We start from the raw sequence: 22663 nt of genomic DNA on the forward strand, positions 1-22663 counted from the left end.
AAGTTATGGTAATTTTTTTAATTTTAAGTTTTTATTTAGTAGTTAAAAGAATATTATTAGTAAAATTGTATATTTTTTTATTTTTTTTTCAAGATATTAAAAACTTAAGAGATGTACTATACATAAGTTTTACAATCTGCCTACTATTTAAAAATATGTGATTTTAGTCATTTATTATTATATTTTATGAAACATATTTAATGAAATATGAGAGTAAATAAATAAAATCACATATTCTCAAGTGATGTGTAGAAATGTGAAATTTATATCTAAAATTTTTCAAAATTTAATTAAAGAAAATGATAAAAAAAATAAAAAACTACAAAAAGTACATCTTAATAATAATAATAATAATAATAATAACAGATTTATTATTTGCGATGCATCTCCTTCAATGTATCGTATAATCTCTCCGAGGAACTCTCAAAAAAAATTTCAGCCAAAACAAATTTGCCGAGGCATAGGAGAATACAGTGGAGAAAATGGTGAAAGTGTCAACCTACTTCGCGATGTCACTTGGAGCCTTCTTATTCTGGGAATCCATGGATAAGCTTCACGTTTGGATCGCTCTACATCAAGACGAAAAGGTTTTAATCTCTTTCTCAATTTCCTTGTTCCTCATGTCTGCTGTATGTATTTGCTTCAAATTTCAAGGAAAGGCCCCCTCTGCATCCTTTTCTTCTCTTTCCATCATTTAGAAAGAATTTTCTCGATTTGGTTAAACCCTAATTTCATTTTTCAAATGTAGAGAATATCTTCGAGATTAAGACTTTCCGTATGCTAGTTAGATCTCTGTTTAGTTGAGATCTTTCGGCTGTCCCAAACGTAATAACCGATCCATTTCGTCATTGAACTTGTCAAAATTCCGATGTTTGTTGAATTCGTGCCTTTGTTTAATTCAAATTAGATTTTTTTTGTTCGTTCAAGGCTGTTTATAACTGTTTGTATAATATTTCCCATTTGAAAGATATGGTTGCTGATTTTTATGTTATCCGCATCATATTGTTTTGATTGGTAACAAATAGATGTCTAAGCCTTAAAGATTATCCACATCATTTTCTGCTGTAGTGAGATTAATTTCGTTTTTTGTTCATTTTTTGACAGAGAGAGAGACAGGAGAAGGAAGCGGAGATCAAGAGAGTCCGGGAGGAGCTCTTGAAACAAGCCAAACATAGGGACTCTCTCCTGTGATCGCGTTGTGTTTTGATGCGGGTGGTGTTTTCTCTAAATTCCTCTCGTTGTTATTTTTACCTGAATTGTCTAGTGCCGTATGGATAAAAAGCTTAACAATCAACTTATCTGTTTCAAGCTGATGAGTTTGTCCGTTACGAATTTTATTTTTACCTGCTTTATGAACCAGCCCAATGCACCTGTTGGAATGTTTAGTGAAATTGGTTTTAATAAGACTATTACATCTTCTATGAGTTTATTTGATGTAATAGAAGCAGTAATTGAAATTAAGAGAAACTGCATGTTTTGCTTGAATACTTTGCCTTGTTGATTATATTAGAGGTAAACTGTGAACTGTTGTTGAGAAAAAGGCTGGATTTTGTCTCACTAGCTTGCTTTTTTCTGTATTGTGCTTGGAAATTATATGTTTGGTGTAAAACAAATGTTCTATAATCAAGGCCTGTTTGGCCAGCTGAATGTACATGTTTATGTGCGACAGTCTAAATCCTTCTTGAATGTATGCATGTGAGTTTCTTCCCGGTGATCTTTTGTAACGCCCCAATAGAATGCCCAAACTACATGGCTTATATTTCAAAAGAACTAGTCAATGATACAATTGAAACTTTATAAAGAGCAATAATTTCTCCTTCCCAAGCAATGTGGGATCTCATACACTACCTATACTTATTCATATTATATGAGATATTACAATCTACCCCCCTTAAATTCCCGACGTCCTTGTTGGTCCTGTCTATTGTAGGTGGCACGGCTCAAGTCCCACATTTCTAGTTGGGATAATCTTTGATACCATTTGTAACGCCCCAATAGAATGCCCAAACCACATGGCCTATACTCCAAAAGGACTAGTCAATGATACAATTGGAGTCCCATTGGAACCTTATAAAGAGCAAGAATTTCTCATTCCCAAGCAATGTGGGATCCCATACACCACCTATACTTATCCATATTATATGGGATATCACATCTTTTAATAAATCCACTGCAGTTTAAGTAGAGTTGGGGCAATTCTTCCACAATTTTGCAAAATGACATCCATTTGTTTTAATTTTAATAATGCAAGTATTTGGTAGATATCCTCTTTAGATCTTTCATGTGCAGCCTCGTATTTTTTATTTTAAACTAAAGATTCTTTCCTATGTATAATGAGTTGATTTCATCAGCTGGTTCCTGTCTCTGCAGAATTTCTGCTCCAATGCTGTCGATAGGACCTTTTACCTTTTTTTTTTTTTTCTTTTTGATAGAAGAAATGAGCTTTACTGAATCTCAACAGAGCATTACATCTGGTTTTCAACCCAGACAACTTGTGAAATGAATTGTGGAACTTGATCCCACCACATTACAATATGGTCTACATTCCATGCATGCCTAGCAAGCCAATGGGCTGCCTCATTCCCCATTCTGTTAACATGCTGAATTCTGCAGCTGCCGATAGGACCTTTTACTTTTGTAAGTAAAAATAATAGTATTAATGGAAACCAGAGGGAGTAACTTCCATATATGAGTTGTATATAAAATGTATTCTCCATAACTAGCCATCCCAAATACAGTAAATACAAAGAATCGGAAAATTTCAAGAGACTACTTCCATCTAAAGAAGTTCAAAAAATTAGTGTTTGGACATATCAGTGCCAAATATTAGTTTAAGAATGTTTAGATTGGGATCTAGTCTATATTATATATAAGGTATAACTTGTATTTACGTATATATATATATATATATATATATATATATATATAGATAAAAGGTATAACTGTCTTAGATACATTTAGGGCTTGTTTCTGTGGGATAGGATCTGGTCGGTTTAGGGCTTGGTTTGGTGGTTTTTTTCCCCATTCATTCAGGTGGTTCTCATGTATATTTCTAGGGTACAGTGTTTCACCCTTTGGTTTTTAATGATTTTTTATCACTTATTTATTTTTTTAAAAAGGAGGTTATAACCATATTGACGATACAGCTCAGGAATATCAACCCTCATGCTTCTTCCATACTTAGCCTTTACAAAAGTTATGCCTTGGTGCTCTCATGGTAGGTGACACCAGCATCCTGAATGCACTCCATGCAAAAATCAACATTGTCAAAAAGATTTCCTTGGCGTCAGCTTTAAAACCCATTTCATTGGCACTTATTAGATGCCCATTAGTTGTAGGTTCAATATCTTTCCCACAAGAATTGGCAGGATGGCCGGGCTTATAAACTTCTGTCGCAGTCTTAATGTTCTCTGTGTATCATTTTTTTACAAGTATGTTTCCTCTATATCTCATGGTTTCAAGTTCTTGCGCATCTTCAGCCTGTTTAAATCATTAAGGAGAGTAAGTTGCATGTTTTGATATGTGATTCTGCATTACATGTGGAACTGTTTTGGTCTATTATGCAAGCAAAAATTAAAAATAAAATAGAAATAGATGATGGTGCATGTATATGTTCATCGAACCAGTAACAAGGATGTGATGGATATTTAAAGATTCTTTGTTATTATCTGAGGGGTAGTGACTACTCCCTTTCAAAGTAGTCTTGTTATCATTGTCTTCGAATACATTTTACATGGACGAAATCGAGTTGCAATGCAGATGTTGTAAAATATGTCAAAGTCAGAGGTGACTCCAGGAATAGGAGATATTCATCCGCGAAACCATCTATCTACAGATGCCTCTTTGTACATTTTGACTGAATTGTGCTCTACCTTAAACTTAACTGAAATTTGTAAATATATGTCTTAAAGGAGAGGTGTCCATACTCACAGAACTGGCAAGCGTGTTTTGTCATCATTCACATAAAAAAGTGCCCAACGTTTGTTGCAGTGCATATCTTACTGAAGTTGGGTCTGGGCATTGCCTTGGTAGTGTCCATGCAATCTTACTCAGGTTTCTCCCTACATGCTGTATTTTTTTACCACCCTCAATATTCGTCTCCTTAGTGAGTGAAATTAGAAGTTTGGGTAGAAGGTGTAACTCGTAAGCCATATTGCATTGGTTGCATCTGTTACTTTTTTGTAGCAAGTTATAATTCCCAACGTTTTATAGATAATGGTTTCATCCTTTGAACCTTTTTGGTTTTTTGAGCAATGTGCCATTTTCAATAACATAAAGAATTTACAAGTTCATGGCGGAAAATCTTGCATGTGTCCAGTATAAAGATTTATGAATAAGAGGGTCAGGAGAATTGTTGTCACTCTAGAAGGTGGCAGCTATATTTTGAGTGAGTTCATGTTCTCTTTTGTTTGCACATCGTTGGACTTGAATCGGATTTCTGTGTTGCAATTTCTGGATAAGAATCTAAGATGCACTGAGTCTTCAATTACATAGTTGATTTGCAAATCAGAATCTTGAATAGGATGAGTTAGTGTCAAATAAACAAGCTTTGAATCTCCTATTACGATGTAATTTCCTGCCTCGGCACAGTTGCTTCTTTTAATGGCCAATAATGCATACTGTGCTTCTCCAGTGAGGTGATGTGGCTGGCATGCTTTTTCCCCAGGATTGTATTAAATCTCCATGATTATTTCTGCATATTTCCACTAAAATGGTGAAATTGTCTCTAATAGCAGCATCTTATAATTGAACTTCAAAGACTCTGGTGGAGGTTTCTAGTGAGTGAAGGGGTGGAGTTTTTTGTATATGGTTCTGTGCTTGGCCATGCTCTCGAGATAGTCTTGTAATGTGCTTGACCAATAAGAAGGGGCTGGTATGGGTTGACCTTTGTTAGCTCAGTTTCTATAGATCCTAAAGTGCCCACCAAAATTTGGACAGGATAGATAATTTAGCCATATAGAGATGGGTTGATTGAAGATGAATTGTAAATCCAAAAGGCAGGGGAAGAATACCAAATATAGCAAATAATGCAGAGTGGCAATCTAGGTAATGTTCTATAGTTTTAAATGAAGACTGGGAAGAGGGTAATTTATGTCTCTAGAGGGATGGAGTTGGAGACGAGTGGCAACTTTTATTTTGGTGGGGAGAGTTTTCCATGGAATTAATTTGAGCCTACCATGCAGATTGTGTTTCTTAAGTTCATTAAGCTCCGTTTGGATGTTGAGCTGAGTTGAATTCTTTAGGAATAATAGTTAATTGAGATGGTGTATGGAAACATGTATAAAAGGTAAGTAGACTAATTATACAAATTAGACAGATTCCTAAAATTAAGGTGACTGATTTTCTGGAGATGGTGAATCTGAAAAATATGGAAACGATCAATATACGGCAACTGTCAATACTCCCTCTCAAGTTGGTGTATGGAGATCTGTAATGCCTAACTTGCATGCAAAATGATCAAAAAGTTCCCGTCCTAAGGCTTTTGTGAAAATATTGGCAACTTGTTCAGTGGAAAAAGTGTGAATGGCTGTAAGGAGGCCCGAGCAAATTTTATCACGAACAATATAACAATCAATCTCAATGTGTTTGGTATGCTCATGGAACACGGGGTTGTGCGCAATGTAGAGAGCAGATTGGTTGTCATAATGTAAGGTGAAGGACTCGGGATGAGAAATTCCAAGATCAATGAGAAGTTGATTCAACTAGGTGAGTTCACAGGTAGTGACGGCCATAGCTCGATATTCAACTTCAGCGAAAGACCTTGCTATTGTAATCTGTTTCTTTGTACGCCATGAGATTGCACTGGTCCCTAACTGAATGAAATATCTGGTGGTGGAACGGTGGGTGGTGGGCCAGCTGGCCCAATCAGAATCAGTGTATGTTGTGACATGCATACTACTAGAGGAAGAGAAGAAAATGCCTTGACTTGGACTGCCTTTGATGTAATGAAGAACACCAGTAGCGGCAGTCATGTAAGGAACCCGAGGAGCATGCATGAACTGACTGAGAATATTAATTACATAGGCAATGTCAAGTCGAGTGATTGTCAAATAGATGAGTCGGCCAACTAGGCGTCTGTAAGTGCAAGGATCAGGAAGGAGATCGTCGTCTTCAGTGTTAAGTTTCAAGTTCTGTTCTATAGGAAAAGGGACAGTTCGGGCACCGAGTTGTCCAATGTCGAAAAGAATATGAAGAGCATATTTGTGTTGATTGAGAAATATACCTTTGTGAGAGCGAGCAACTTCAAGTTCGATAAAATATTTCAAAGAATCAAGATCTATGGTTTTGAAATGGGTGGAGAGGAGTCTTTTGAAAATCTCGATCTGAGAGATATCGTTACCAGCAACCAATATATCATCAACATAAATAAGAACAAGAGTAATGTTGGTGGAGGTGACAAGAGTAAATAAAGAATAATCGGTCTGAGACTGATATAAAGCTGCATCAAGAAGCACATAAGTTAGTTTAAAAAACCAATTGCATGAGGCTTGTTTGAGGCCATAGAGAGATTGTCGGAGTCGACAGACATGGGTCTCCCCTTTATGTAATATCCGATAAGTGGTGTCATGTAGACTTCTCATCAAGGTTGCCGTGTAAGAAGACATTGTTGACGTCGAGTTGATGAATGACCCAATGTTTGGCGGCAACAACCGCCAATAAGCAACGAACAATGGTCATTTTGGCAACCGGTGCAAATGTCTCATGATAGTCAAGGCCTTCAACCTGAGTGTAGCCCTTGGCAACAAGTCGAGCTTTATACATCTCAATAGAGCCATTAGCCTTGAGCTTAGTTTTGAAAACTCATTTACAACCAATAAGTTTTTTATCGGGGGGAAGTGTCTCAAGAGTCCAAATGGAGATGTCCTCCAAAGCATGAATTTCAGCAAACATTGCTTCACGCCAATGAGAGTGGCGGATAGCATCAGAATAACAGGAGGATTTAACAGAAGTGGTTAGATCAGTTAAAAAAGTGAGATGACATGGAGAAAAATGAGAATATGAAAGAAAAGCAAACAGAGAGTGTGCAGTACTCGAGGCTTGTGTAGCAGGTGAAGATGTCGTTGGCTCTGTGTAGAGTGTAGGACAAATGTAGTCATGAAGATAGGCGGGCCGAGTGATGGTGTGGTGGGGACGAGAGATAGGAAGAGACGGAGGTGAGGAGAGAGGAGGCTTGGGTGAGTCAAGAGGAGTTTTTGGAGATGGAGGAGATGATATAGGAGTTTCAGGGACAGGCAATGGAAGGACATGATGAGAAGGTGAGGAAGTAGGAATATGTTGGAAAGGGAAGTGATGTTCATAGAAGGTGACACCACGAGAATAAAAGATGGAAAGAGTGTCGAGATTGTAGAGTTTGTAAGTTTTATGAGTGCTGTGATAGCCAAGAAAAACACATTTAGTGGCACGAGGGGAAAATTTGTCGTGGTGAGCACTAAGGGTTTGTGCATAGCAAAGACACCCAAATATGCGAAGATGATCATAGCTGAGTGTTTTATTGAAAATAATTTCAAAAGGTGACTTATTTTGGAGAATGTGACTGGGGTACGATTAATGAGATATGCAGTGGTGAGGACACAATCTCCCCAAAATTTTAAAGGGAGATGTGTTTGGAAATGGAGACTACATGCAATATTTAGAAGGTACCTATGTTTACGCTCTACAACGACATTTTGTTGAAGAGGTGTCAATACAGGTACGTTCATGAATGACGCCATGATTTTGAAGATAAGTTTGAAATTGATGAGAAAGAAATTTTTGTCTATTATCAATGCAAATAATTTTAACAGTAATACTAATTTGATTTTGGATAAGAGCAAAAAATGCGTTAAATGAGTAAAAGCTTCATATTTAAAACACATTAGGTAGATCCAAGTAGTGCGTAAAAAATCATCAACAATAGTGAGAAAATAATGAGCCCCACTCAGAGAAGAAGTATGATAGTCATCCCAAATATCACAAAAAATGCGATTTAAATTAGGATAAACATTTTTATTTGCATTAATAGAAAAAGGTAATCGGGTGTGCTTAGATCGAGCACAAACATCACAATCAGAGAGAATGCATGGAGAATTAAAAAGACTAGGAATAATAAAACGGGAAAGATGACCTAGACTTTGATGTCATAAGGTTTTATTGATAGTAGATTGGGTAGTTAAAGCGAGTGAAGATTCAGGCCGGTAGACGTAGAGCCTATTGCAAAAATCACCCGCTCCAATGGGGCTCATTGATCGTGGGTCCTGAAATAAACAAGTGTGAGAAGAGAATAAAATGACACAAGAAGTATGAAGGGTAATTTGGGAAACTGATAAAATATTAAATGAAAATTCGGGAACAAAGTAAACATCGGATAAAGTAAAGGGGGGGGGGGGAGAGAGAATGCATGTGCTGAGGCCTTCGATGGGAATGGCTTGGCCATTCGGGAGTTGTACAGTGTGCTCGGAAGAAGGGTGCCGTGGATCGGTAAAGGCTACACACTCGTGACACATATGGTAGCTTGCGCCACTGTCCACCACCTAGTGATGGTGTCGATCAAAGGAAAAAACAAATGAAGAAGGGGATAGGGTATTACCAACGAAGTGGGCGAAAGGAGGCGAGGTAGTGGTGGAGGACGACGGTGCAAGCAAGGTGAGCAGCTTCTAGTACAACTCTGGCGACAGGCCAAGTATGGGATGTCGCGGAGAGGAGTTGAGATGGGCCTGGTTCGCCGCTGGTGGAGGAGGGTGGAGAGGGTTGGAGGAGTTAGCCATTTGTGGTTGGGGTAGTGATTGGTTTAGGCTCTGATACCATGTTAAAACTAAACGGGAGAATTATATTTATGCAAAAACTCTATATTCATTTGTGTATCACTTTATAAGTAGATAGATGTACAGAAGACTAAATATGGAAACATGTATAAAAGGTAAGTAGACTAATTATACAAGTTAGATAGATTCCTAGAATTAAGGTGATTGATTTTCTGGAGATGTTGAATGTGAAAAATATGGCAACGGTCAATATATGGCAATTGTCAATACACGTCATTATTTTCAACCAAAAACATAAAAAAATGCATACTGAATTCAGTGTCAAGAGAATTTTTTTAAACCTAAGAAACTAAATCAGATTCTAAGTTTAACTTGGAATCCGAGTACTATACTGTACCCGTACCTGTACTCAGGTATACCCGTGTAGAGAAATCTGATTATCGGGTTGGGTGAAATCCTGGCCAATAACCACCAAGATGAACCTGGTTACCCAAATTTTGGCCCGGGTAATAGAGCTGCATATGAGCTAGAAGCAAGACTGAATCCAAAATCTATGAGCTAGAAGCAAGACTGAATCCAAAATCGAAAATGTTTAATATGGTCTGGGCTCATTTTATGGCATTTAAGTAATCTTTATGTGAAATGTAGAAACATGACACATCAAACATGCTTGTTAAAAAAATTAAATTCGATGGTTAGTGTTAGGTCTACAAAAAGAAATACAAAAAATTATCTTATAAATCTACGTGACTTCTTATAATACAATATATTTATTTTATAATAAAAAGAATTTTATAATTTACTGTATCATATTCAACTATTAACTTCTTTTTTCGTTAGAATCAAAACAATGTATGCGAAAAGAGAGGGCAAAAATAGAGAGAGGGCGAAAAAAGAGAGAGGGCGTTGTTGCTAGGGTTACTATGGCGCTCACCGCAGTTGGCAACTTGCTGCCGTCGGCAGGGCAAGGAGATGGGAGTATGCACGTGGAGCAGTCGTTAACATTGAAGGGAAATTTGCGGCATGAAGCGACGTCATCTGTGAGGGCGTTCATGGATGTGGTGGCCTCAAAACCGCAATTACTTCCGGAGGTTGGTACACCTCTGCGAGAACCTCGATTTCATGATGGGGAAATGTTTCTTCAGTTCTCAAAGGCGGAAATTCATCAATCTGCTGAACCATTTCGTTATTCGGTGGTCCTGAAGTTCTTGCGGCGTCGTCCATCATTGGATCACATTCGGGGTTTGTTTGAAAATCGTTGGGGTTTAAAGGCTCAACCGGTGGTGGGTCAACTTTGCAATCCACAAAATGTTTTGGTAGGGATGGCAGGAGAAGATGATTTTATCACTGTTATGGCGCGGGGAAATTCGGAGATCCATGGGGTTCCGTTTCGGGTGTTCCATTTGAGTCCAAATTTTGTGGAAGAGGAAGACTCTCCTTGGGTGCCTGTGTGGGTTACCTTGCCAGTTTAGCCACCAAAGTATTTCCAAGAATCAATGTTGACCAGTATTGGGAATGGATTTGGTAGGTATTTGAAGAGAGACAATGCTACGGCGTGTGTGACTCATCTGGAGGCAGCGCGTATATGTCTCGAGATAGATGTTTCAAAGCCACTTCGGAAGTCATTCTGGTTGGGGCCTCCTGGATTAGCGTCTAGTCATTATCAAGAGGTAATTTTTTAATCCATTCTGTTGTTTTGTGCGGGTTGTAGGAGGCAGGGGCATTTGGAGTTAAATTGCTTGTGGAAGGAACGAAAGTCAGGGGCTGGAAATGATAAGATAATTGATAGGAAGGATGAAGGTAAAAAACATCAAGGGAAAAAAAATATGGAAGGTGGTAGGGAAGCGGGCATAAAATTTTCAAATCCCAGTTGCTGAGAAGAAGGTTGGAGAGTCTTCAAAGTCGAGGAGAGAATCTATTCTTGAGGCCATCCAGAAACGAAGAGAGTTGAATACAGAGGTTTCTATGGAAATGTGGTATGTTTCTCGAGAGGGAGTGGTGTTCAATTCCTATCCTATTGATCTAGGAAAAGATGACGAGTTGGAGCTGAGTGATAGTGGAATAAATGACCAGATGAATGCTGGTTCTTCTATGCAGAGAGAGGTATCTGAGAAGGAACAGGGTGAAATTCTAGGCCAGGAGCCAAGGCAAAAGGGGAAATGGTGTGATATGGTAGAGGAGGAGGTTGAGTTTGAATTTCTGAAAAATTTCAAAAAATCTGAACTTAGAAGCTCCCTGCGTCTAGTGGATGAGGCTTTGGAATTTGAGTTGGGTTTGGCTGACTTGGATGGTTTGAGTACAGAAGAGGTGGATGAGGAGGGAGTGAGGAGTCGGGCTGTTACTGATGGGGAAGCATAGGAGTATCTTAATGAACTAGCTGCGAAGTGTTTTGACTCGGATCCTGATATGCAGGTTCCATTGAAAAAAGTTTAAGGGGATGAGGAAAGAAAAATCGATTGTGGTTTTGGAGCACCGTACTCGTTCCAAAAAATTTCTTTAATTTTTTAGGAGTATTCTTACTTGAAAGATTAGGGGGATTGTTTTGTCAAAAAGTAGACTTCGGTGTATTTTGAATAAAAGTCGGCCTTCTATGGTGGCTTTTTTAGAACCTTCTGTACATGCTAATAAATGTAGTAGATGGGCAAGATGGATGAATTTGTCGTTTCACTTTAATAATGCGGATTGTGGGGGTAAAATCTAGATTTTTTGGGCTGTGGATTTTGATTTCGAATTGATCTTAATGTGGGATCAAGCGATTAGTGGGTAGTTTGTACATAGTGATTATCGGGTTCTTGCAACTTTTGTTTATGCTAGTTGTTTTTGAACTAAATGTATGGAACTATGGGATTTTCTGAGAAGTCAACAACCTTGTGGTCGCCCCTAGTTCATTGGGGGGGATTTTAACATTATTCGAAATGATAGTGAGAAGGTGGGAGGAATTTTGCAAGTTTCTCAGGCGAAATTGGAATTTAATGAATGTATTCATGATTGTGCTTTGTTGGATTTGCCTTCTGAAGGAAATCGTTTATCTTAGTGTAATGAAAGGTAAGGTGGAAGAAGAATATGGGCTCTGTTGGATAGGGTGCTCACTAATATTCAATTCTTAAATTGTTTTGGGGATATTCATGTCAAGTATTTGCCTTGTACTTCTTCAAATCATGCTTCGATGATGGTCAAGTTGATTGGAGACCAAGAGAAGATTATTTGGCCTTTTCGTTTTCATCATATGTGGGGTTCCCATGAGGAGTTCATTCCTCTTGTTCAAGAGGTATGGAATACGAGGATAAATGGTTGTGCAATGGTGTGGATAACACGGAAGTTGAAATTATTAAAAGGGGCTTTGAAAAAATGGAACAAAGATGTTTTTGGTCGAGTGGAGATGGAATTGAAAAGATTAGAAGACCATATTATTGGGTTGGAGGAAAATGTTGCGAGTAATTTTTCTTCTCAAGTTGAAGCTGATTTGTTAAAATGTAAACAAGAGCATTTGGAGTGGGTGCACTGTGAGGAAATCCTAGCATGTCAAAAATCTCGAGTGAAGTGGATTGCTGCAGGTGATTCAAATACCAGTTTTTTCCATGCTACGATGAGAATAAAGAAGAAGAATAAAAAGATAGAGAGGATGAGTCTTCTTGATGGTTCTTTCCTAAATACAGCAGATGAGGTGCATGCTGGGGCTGTAGATTTTTATAAGAAGATGCTTTCAGTTTCTCCAGTGACACGAGATTTAGGGCTTGTTTGTTTTCACAGATGAGATGATATGAGTTGAGATTAAAGTTAAAAATTTGAATAAAGTATTGTTAAAATATATTTTTTAATATTATTTTTGTTTTGGAATTTGAAAAAGTTGAATTGTTTATTTTTTTTTATTTTGTATTGGAAGCTGGGAAAGTTGTAATGATGAGATGAGATGAAATGAGAAGAAATGTTTTCTAGGAACAAACGAGGCTGCGCTGAACTTGATTGAACCAATGGCGTCCTTAGCTGAAAATGAGGCATTGTGTTCAGTGCCTACTATGGAAGAGGTTAAGTCTTCACTTTGGTCTATTCCTGCAAATAGTAGCCCTGGTCCAGATGGATTTTCAACTAGTTTTTTTATGTTTACTTGGGATGTTGTTAAATTTGATCTTTTGGAAATGGCCAAGGATTTCTTTGATGGGCAATCGTTATCGACTTTTTTTGGGCCACAAATTTGGTAGTAATTCCGAAGGTTGATGAGCCTTTGGGTTTTGATCAATTCCGTCCAATAAGTTTATGTTCGGTGGTTTATAAAATTATGGCAAAGATTATGGTGTTTCGTTTGGCTCTGATCCTTGATAAAATTATCTCTCCTGAACAGGCAGCATTCATTCGGGGTCGCTCTATATTTGATAATATTTCTTTGGCTCAAGAACTGGTTCAAGGCATTAATCGAAAGGTTTGGGGTGGAAATGTAATGATGAAAATAGATATGGCGAAGCATACGATCGAGTTAATTGGAGTTATCTTTTAGAGATTCTTTGTAGATGGGGTTTTTTTGAAAAATGGAGGAGTATTGTGTTTAACGCTATATCGTCTCTGGTTTACTCGGTAATGTTGAATGGTTGCTCCAAATGATTTATTAAGGCATCACTGGGACTTCGACAAGGTGACCCACTCTCCCCTTATTTGTTTATATTATCTAAAGAGGTTCTTTCTCGCATGATTAATTTGGAGTTCAGCTTGGGGCAAATACTTCCATTTCATCCCAATGGAAGCTCATTGATTACTCATTTATTCTATGCCGACGATCTCCTGATGTTTGCAAATGGGGGAAGTTCGGCTGTGAGAAATATTATGGAAGTTTTACATAGATACGAACTGATGTCGGGTCAGTTGATCAATCCATGTAAGTCAGCTTTGTTTTTCTCTAGTTCCATTCCGGCTAATAGGAGGAATAGTTTGAAAATGATTTCAGGATTTGAGGAAGGAAATTGGCCATGCACATATTTGGGAGTTCCATTATTTGCAGGAGTTTTGAAAATAAGAATGGTTGATCCCCTATTGGCAAAAGTTCAAAAGAAATTGTCAGGGTGGAAAAGCAAAGTGCTTTCATTTGGAGGTAAAATTGTGTTGATTAAGCATGTTTTGAATGGTATGCCTATTCATATGCTCTCTGTTTTAAACTTACCAAAATAGGTGTTATCAAAACTTGAGAAGTTATTTTCTGATTTCCTTTGGAGTTCGTCGGTGGATAGTAAAAAAAGGAAATGGATAGCATGGAGAAAAATTTGTTTACCGGTTGAGGAGGGGGGTCTTGGAATCAGAAATCTTTATGATGTTCAAGAGTCATTGATGATGAAATTTGCTTGGAACTTATTGAAGGGGGTCCATGTGGTCAAGATTTTTTACCACTAAATACATTGGAAATTTTCATTTGTATTCATTATTGCATTTAAGAAAGGGTTCCAGATTTTGGAAGGGTGTAATGGCCTTAATGCCAAAAGTGATAGTGAATTCCGAGTGGCTTATTCGGGAGGGTAAATGCAGCTTTTGGATGGATAATTGTTTAGGAACGGGACCATTGATGGACTCAATTCCGGTAGTAGGAGACTTGAATTTAAAAGTTGCGGATGTTTTTGATACTACAGGGCCAAAAGTGTAGGATTTGCAACAATTGATTCTAGATGAGATGACTAGTATAATCATTGAGTTTGGAATTCATATTCGGCAGGGTCAGGATATTTGTGTATGGAAGCATGAGGTTGATGGCAAGTTCACAACAAAGTTAGCCTGCGAATTAATCCGACTTAGAGGAGAAATATGTCCCTGGAAAAAATGGTTATGGCAAAATGGGGTACCAAAAAAGATGTCTTTTTTCTTATGGTGTGCTAAGAGAAAGGCTATTTCGGTGGATGACATTATCCGAAACATAGTTATTCCGATGGTATCAAGGTGTGAATGTTGTGTTAAACCTCAAGTGGAGACAGTGCACCATATCTTTATGTGAGGGGGAAGGAGCTCAAAAGGTATGGTCTTTCTTTGCAAAACCCTGTAACATTAATGTATCTCATAGTCGAAATTGGGAGGGCATGGTGAATATTTGGTGGCAAAGGGCGTCTTTGAGCTCGCAGGTGGGTTGGATTAAAGGGTTAATTCCGATTATGATTTCTTGGGAACTCGGGAAAGCTAGATGTGCGGTGAGAATGGAAGGAATTAAATTCAAATCTGAACATGTCATTCGGGAAGTAAAAGTGGGGCTAAGGAATATTTCTACTAATATGAAGAGGTTTCGGCACATGGGTGGAAATGATAAGGTAATTCTGGACTCTTTGAATTGTCTAATTTTACCTATTGTTAAAAAAAAACCTTTGTTAATTTTGTGGAGGAAACCAGTGAGAGGGAGATTGAAGTTAAATGTGGATGGAGGATGTTGTGGTAATCCGAGGGCTGCAGGAGGAGGAGGAATTCTTTGGGATTCAAATGGGGATGTAGTTGTTGGTTTCTCCCATTACTATGGTCAGGCCACTAATAATATTGCGGAATGTAAAGCTGTTCTGGATGGTCTTCGTTTATGTAAACAGTTGAGGTTGCGAGATGTTTTGATTGAGTCGGATTCGTTAGTTATAATTAATTGGTTGGAGTAAGGTGTGTGTAAATATTGGTTTCTTTGGGATTATTGGGAGGAGATTAAAATGCTAGCATGTGAACTGAATGTTCGATTTAGGCACATACTCAAAGAAGCAAATATGGTAGCAGATTTTTTGGCAAAACAAGGAACAAGAGGCACGGTGATAGATTTTTCTGGGCTGGATTCCATTCAAGGATACATCCGAGTTAGTCTTATGGACAAACTGGGTATTTCGTATGTTAGAACTTAATTACTTTGTTTATGTTTTGGTGTTACTCAGGCTGGGGCATTTTTATTTGGTTAGAAATGGGAAGTGGTTATTGGGAAAGGTTTGGATTATGGGGTTTGTTTTTTACCAACCTAAGTGCTAAAATTGTAAGTTCTTAGGTGATTTGTTTTGCTTATTACGGTATTTATCCGCCATAAGTGAGAGTTTTCAATAAACTGGGTCGGGGTCACTATTAGACATATGACCTTCGTCTCTTTCTTAGAAAAAACAAAATATTCAACTATGTATTTTTTCTTATGATTCTTCTTCTTATGCTTTATGAGTACATTTTCCCTTGAAATTGTTTTGGGCTGACTACAGACACCAAGTAAACTTGTTGCAAACTACACTCACACCAAGCGACAAGTAATGTGCGGCAGAGGTTACAATTACAGGACTGTTTGTCAATTGCATTGGTCTTACTGCCCCTGTTCTGCGCACCCTAGCAAACATCGCTGCGAAGCCTTCCTCGGTGCCCTCTCAAGTGAGGTCTTGTACTCACCGAGCACCACAAAGGATCCGGGTTCAATGGTGGCTACGGATCCTAAGTGGGCTTAGAAGACCATAACACTGCCTCCCCAAAAAAGGGGCTATCATCTCATCACCCCCAAGGTCCCCATGGCACCATTCGAGTTCTTCCCCAGATTAATTGATCCTTTTGTATTGAATAATTCTTCATACGCTGTTGGGGCTCCTTGTCGTATATTAGACAGACCTGTTTGTTTCCTCGATAATGGAAGTAAGCAGTACACGGTCACTCAAACCTACCCATCTCTACCAACTAATCTCTCTTATATGCATTCTATTTTTTTGATGTTGGGGACCGAATTCCTCATTCTGAAGGACATTAGAGTGTTACGGGCGGTTGAGGAAACTTTTGCCTCTCTCTTATCTTTCCCCTTCTCTCTGCTTTGTAGCCCTCTCTCCCTCTTACACTCTGTCTCTTTCTCTCTCTACCTACCCTGTCAATTGTGCAGCTTCTTCGGTTGACAAAAGAGAGACGGTGGGAGAGAGATCGAGAAAAGAGAGAAAATTCCTTAAAAATGGGAAATAGAATAAGAAAAATAATTTAGAGAGAGAAATTTGGCAAAAAATAGAAGCCTGATTTGGTAAAGTTTTAGGAACAGCTTTGGACTCTCAAACTCTCTTGCTCTAATGTAGAACAAGACGTCCCCCCAACCCAAAAAAAAAAAAAAAACTAACAGAGATTAGAGATATTTTTTTGTTTTGTTTATGATTCTATGAAGAGATGAAGTCTGAGGTGTAGAGTTAAATTGATCGACGAACGTGAGCCACTGGCTAGATGATTGGGCTGAGTTTGAGTGTCAGACACTGATTGAAAACTAGAACCAAAGCCAAATCCGGTGCCGGTTGTGTGCCATCAGTGATTTGACCTCCATCATTCCTCCAAAGCCAAATCTACTGCTAATTAGAAGGGTTTTTTTTTTTTTTTTTTGCTTGAGTTTTTCCTCTCTCTCTCTCTCTCTGTCTGTGGAGGGAGGGAGTTGGAAGGAAGGAAACTATTTTCTCTTTCAACGGCTTAATAAAGTTGCTTAAAGTCTTGTTTGTTTTCACAATACATCTCATCTCATCTAACTAATATAACTTTCCTAAATTTTCACACAAAATAAAATAAACAATTCAACTTTTTCAAATCTCAAAATAATAATAATATTAAAAAAATATATTCTAACAGTTTTTTCTGCAATTTGCAAAATAAATGAAAGTTTGTCATTTTCAGCTATATTTAAGGGTGTAAAAATTAACTGGGAAACCAGCCTGGATTGGCCCGAACTGGTGGAATCAGTCCAATTTTAAACCGGTCCGATTTGGAATTGGTTCCCTTAGTTCCAAAATCAGCCGGTACCAGTTCAGTTATGGTTCTATGCATTTAGGACAGGACAGGACCGGCCCAGACCGATTCATTATATTATATATTTTAAATTAAATTTTTTAATATTATATATAATTTTTATATATAATATATAATATAATGTTATTATAATTTATAACATAAAATTTTAATTTTAAACATGAAAATTTATTTGATCATATGCTTTAAACATAAAATATATATTAATTACATTTCACTTTAATTAATTAATATACATTCGCATATTAATTATATTTTATGTCATAATACTAATACTATTAAAATAAAAAAATCGGACCGAACCGGATTGGAACGGATAAAACCAAAGGTACTGGTTTAGGAAGGTAACAGGTGTGTAATCAGTTTTCGAAAATATAAATCCGGTGTATACCGGTTCGGTCTTAAATTTTGTCCAAAACCAGACCGGACCGGACGGTTACACCCCTAGCTATACTCTTTTGTGCGAAAATGGGGAGATGTGGGGTAAAGAGTCTGTCGAGTCTGTCGTATTATTCTTCATGTTTTTCATAAGTTTTTTTCAATAAAACAAGTGCTGACATTAGCGGTGTGCACAATTTCGTGGGCGGAAATGACTGTATGTAGTGTATGTAGCAGAATTGTTACTTTTGTGGTCATTATAGTACTCATGTTTTCTTTGTATAATATCTTCTTGAGAGTATGGATCTAAGGGAGTTGTTTCCTTAAGAGGTGGTGTGTATAGTTATGACATTCTACTGGTGGAAACTTTTATAAGAAAAAAGTCCACAAATGATATGTTTACTGAAGAAATGAGCTTGAAGTCTCTTGTAGAGGAGTCATTATCCCTTTCAATAATTGATGTTGCCGACACAAAATTGTTAAGAAATTAAAGTGATTTTCTTGCCATAGAGGAGTGTCTATAATCTACTATGGGATTGGCTTTGGGTGGTTGTGCAAATTCACCAAATTAGAGAATTGATATAAAAAAAAGGTTTCAGTTACACTCAACAAGATCAAACTAAAGTTTCTCGAAAATATTGAAGGAGGCTAATGTGTAATATTCACTTTCTTATTCACAGCTCTTAACTCCATATATATATATATATATACACACCACATAAATAAGATTTTGAAATGTTTGATGACCTTCAACTTATTTTTCTTTCACTTACTGGGTAAGAAAAAAAAGGAAAAGCAAAACATTTCTTCCATTAATCCAAGCTCAAGAAAACAAGGCAATTATAAATTAGAATCCGTAATTGACCATGCTTTCAGTGCTAATTTTATTGTCTAATTTGTCCAAATTACTGGATTGGAGATTGAACCCAAACTAAACTCAACCAGCTTATAAAGCTAGCTTATGGCCAAAAAACGTGAGCATGGATTGGCTAGAATTGGTTGTGGCTATGGAATTTGATTATATTAGGGTTAAATCATGCAGGTTTTGTTGGAAATTCCATAAGCTAAGATGTTTGCGTTAGTTTATTTGCTTACTATCTACATGTTCTTCAAGTTAGTTACCAATGGATAAAAGCAAGAACATGAGTTTGATCTTAGAAGTAGTAGAGTTCTTTGGTTGAATTATCCAACTTAAAAACACATAACAAGTAGTTTTGATGTTCATGACATGCTAATATGGAGAACATTAAAGATCTCTCACTATTCTAATATTGGTCTTGTGTGCTCATTTTTTTCTACACCTACTACAACAACCCTTGCACATCCTTTCATTCCGTTTCACTTGGCTTTCCTTTCCTTGGTCTCTTGCACTTCTCATTCAATTCTCACCTGTTGGTCTTTCTTATCTCTCTGGATGAAGCTAGTAAAGAAGGCCATAAAAGATGGGAGATCAAGAATAGTACAGGACAGGAAACATGATTGGGACTTCAAGAGAGGTATCAAAACTCTCCATTCAGCCTAGGTAGGTAGGTGTATTATAGGAGATTGGGGATCAATACGACTAAGCAGCTCATGCTGGTAGAGGATTCTCAGGTCCAATCCTATCGATAATGGAAGGATATTTGAGACACAAGAACCCAATTCATTCAAAGTCTCAAAGATAGATATCTGGTGTGAATACTTAGTTTTTGGCTGCCATTTAGGTTTTGTGAAGAGAAGGCTCCCCTGGATGCAGTGTGCAGCAAGCATGGTGAGGTCCCATGTGTTGAGGATACTTTGCCTTGATCTAAAACTTGACATATGTGACATAGCTGACCCCTAATTCTAGGAAATTATTTTGTATCTACTTTCCATTTCTTTGCATTCAATATTAATAGTAATTGATATGAAATTATTTCATGCAATATGTAAATCAATATAAATGGAAAATACTCACCACTTCAAATGTGTGGTAGTTTCATCAAATCTTCTCATGGTATCACGAGCCAAATTGGATTAGCATCCTAAGTTCGATCCCTTCATCCTCCCTCCCAATGGCTACCGAAACCTCCCCCACCCTTCTCCCTTTCAACACCTTAATTCACATGGTCACCATCAAACTTTCTTCCACCAACTATCTCCTATGGAAGAGCCAACTCATTCCCCTTCTTGAGAGCCAAGATTTATTAGGTTATGTTGATGGAACCATTGTGCCACCCCCTAGGTTTGAACCCGCCGACTCTCACATGCGAAATCACAAACACTTGGCGTGGAAAGCTGCTGACCAAAGCCTCCTCAGCCTCTTACTTTCCTCCCTCACCGAGGAGGCCATGGCAGAGGTTGTTGGCCTCTCCACTACACGTGATGTCTGGCTCGCCCTGGAGAATACTTTCAGCCACCGATCAAAGGCCTGCAAAATTCATCTCAAAGACGATCTTCAGTTGATGAAGAGCGATACTAGACCTGTTGCCACCTAAGCCCGAGCTTTCAAGGCCCTCTGTGATCAACTCCATGCGATTGGTCAGCCTGTTGATGGCACCAATAAGGTGCATTGGTTCCTTTGTGGTCTTGGCGCCGACTTCTCCAATTTCTCCACTGCGCAAATGGCGCTTATTCCTTTCCCCTGTTTTGTAGATTTAGTCTCCAAAGTTGAGAGCTTTGAGCTCTTCTAGAAGTCTCTTGAGACCACTGCTCCTCCAATAGTAGCGTTCACCGCCGTAAATCGTGGTCCCTAGCTGTCGAACCAGCACAACTCCTTTTGCAACTCCCATGGTCGAACCAGTGGCCATGGCTGTAACTCAGCAAATCGAGGTTGAACCCACTTTGGCCAAGGGTGCTGCCTTCCCCTCTGCAAAATCTGCCGCCAAGATGGTCACTATGCCGACCGGTGCAACTAGAGCTATGCATGCAGCGATTTCAGCAAGTCCAATGCGCACCTCGCTGAAGCTTTCACGAGTTCATGTTCTCTAAATGGACCTGAGACCTTTGATTGGTTCTTGGACACTAGGGCTTTGGCCCATATGTCCAATGACCCATCCACTTTGGATCAGTCCACTCAATACACAATTAAGGACTCGGTAATTATAGGGAATGGTGCCTCTTTACCCATTACACATACTGGTATCCTCTCTCCTGCCCCGAATATTCATTTATTAGATGTCTTAGCTGTTTCTCACCTTACCAAAAATCTTCTTTCCATCAGTAAATTAATGTCTAATTTTTCTTTATCCGTTACATTTACTAATAATCTTTTCATTGTTCAGAATCGTCAAACAGGAAGGATGGTGGCAACTGCTAGCGGAAACTCTACTTTTATTTCTGTCCTTAAAAATAAATCTCTACAGGTTTCATATGATTTATGGCATGCTTGCCTTGGACATATGAATCATTATATTGTCTCTTATTTAAATTAAAAAGGACATCTTTATCTCACATCTTTATTGCCCTCTCCAGCATTGTGTAGTACATGTCAACTTGCGAAAAATCATCATTTGCCTTTTTCATGTAACGAACATAGATCGTCTCATGTGTTAGATCTTATTCATTGCGACATATGAGGCCCTTCCCCCGTCAAATAAAATTTGGGATTTACCTATTACGTTCTATTCATTGATGATTATTCCTGGTTTACTTAGATTTATCCTTTGAAATTCAAATCTGACTTTTATGATGTCATCACTCAATTTCAAAAATTTGTGGAAAATCAATATTAAGCTAGTAGCAAGATTTTTCAAAGGGATGGTGGTGCCAAATTTACTAGCAATTGGTTCAAAGCTCATCTTCGTACCCACGACATTCATCATCAACTTTTCTGTCCATATACACCCGCCCAAAATAGCCGCGCTGAATGAAAATACCATCATGTAACTGAGACCGGCTTGACTCTTCTTTTCCACTCCCACCTTTCTACTTGCTTCTGGGTTGATGCCTTCAGCACTACAACTTACATCATCAACCATTTGCCCACCCCACTTCTTGGAGGTAAGTCACCGTCTGAGCTTTTATATGGTTCCTCTCCGAATTTTGAAAATTTTTATCCATTTGGTTGTCGTGTTTATCCTTATTTGTGTGATTATATGCCTAACAAATTTTCTCCTCGCAGTATTCCCTGCATTTTTTTGGTTTCAGTCCCTCTTACAAATGGTTTTGTTGCCTTGATACCCTTACCTCTCGGCTATATATCACCCGACATGCCCAATTTGATAAAAATAATTTCCCTTTCATCGATTCCTCTTAGGCTCAACCCATTTCCTCTCTACAATTTTCCAACTTTCTGGAACCCCATCTTCTTCATGTAGATCCCCCACCCTCTTCCTCTGATCCCCATTTCTTGCACATTGCTCAATCCGGATCTACCCCGTGTGCTATTTGTATTGACCTAGTGGATGAATCTTTGCAGGCTACTAATTCTTTTGCAGGTCCCTCCTCGCCTTCACTTGCTTCTAGCCCGCTCCCCACTAAGCCAAGCACCGCTCCTCAGGCTCCTACTCTTACATTTCCATTGGGTTCTCACCCTATGCTCACACGAGCTAAAACTACTATTTTCAAAACTCGCCATTTGTCAAACCTTAGTTTCTTGGGCTCCTCTAGACTTCTGTTTGCTCTTGTTGCCTCTACCAACCCTAAATGATTCAAATCTACTGCTAAGAACCTTGCTTGGCTTGCCGCCATGGATGAAGAAGTTCAGGCCCTACAAAACAATCGCATCTGGATTTTGGTCCCTCGACCTGCAAACACCAACATTGTTGGCTCCAAATGGGTGTTTCAGAGGAAATATCTACCTGATGGATCCATTGAGTGTCTCAAAGCCTGCCTTGCTGCCAAGGGCTATACAC

General features: G+C 38.3%; 2 protein-coding genes and 1 non-coding gene across 3 annotated transcripts; 2 read left to right on the forward strand and 1 right to left on the reverse strand.

Moving 5' to 3' along the window:
• The first annotated feature begins 359 nt into the window (after positions 1-359).
• LOC108991226 lies at positions 360-1487 on the forward strand. The gene is made up of 2 exons (XR_004801182.1): positions 360-587; positions 1105-1487. It is a non-coding gene; the product is annotated as an uncharacterized LOC108991226 (transcript).
• Positions 1488-5702: 4215 nt separating this feature from the next.
• LOC108990796 (uncharacterized mitochondrial protein AtMg00810-like) lies at positions 5703-6762 on the reverse strand. The gene is made up of 2 exons (XM_018964889.1): positions 6591-6762; positions 5703-6439 (listed from the first exon to the last, which is right to left on the reverse strand). The coding sequence occupies exons 1-2, from the start codon at positions 6760-6762 to the stop codon at positions 5703-5705; spliced, it is 909 nt and encodes a 302-aa protein (XP_018820434.1).
• A 3453-nt stretch (positions 6763-10215) lies between these two features.
• LOC118347890 lies at positions 10216-16509 on the forward strand. Its single transcript, XM_035687963.1, has 2 exons — positions 10216-10411; positions 15920-16509. Exons 1-2 carry the CDS (start codon positions 10238-10240, stop codon positions 16154-16156), a joined length of 411 nt encoding a protein of 136 aa, XP_035543856.1. The 5' UTR covers positions 10216-10237; the 3' UTR covers positions 16157-16509.
• Positions 16510-22663: the final 6154 nt, after the last annotated feature.

Source organism: Juglans regia, chromosome 3 (assembly GCF_001411555.2).
Source record: "Juglans regia cultivar Chandler chromosome 3, Walnut 2.0, whole genome shotgun sequence".
NCBI lineage: Eukaryota > Viridiplantae > Streptophyta > Magnoliopsida > Fagales > Juglandaceae > Juglans > Juglans regia.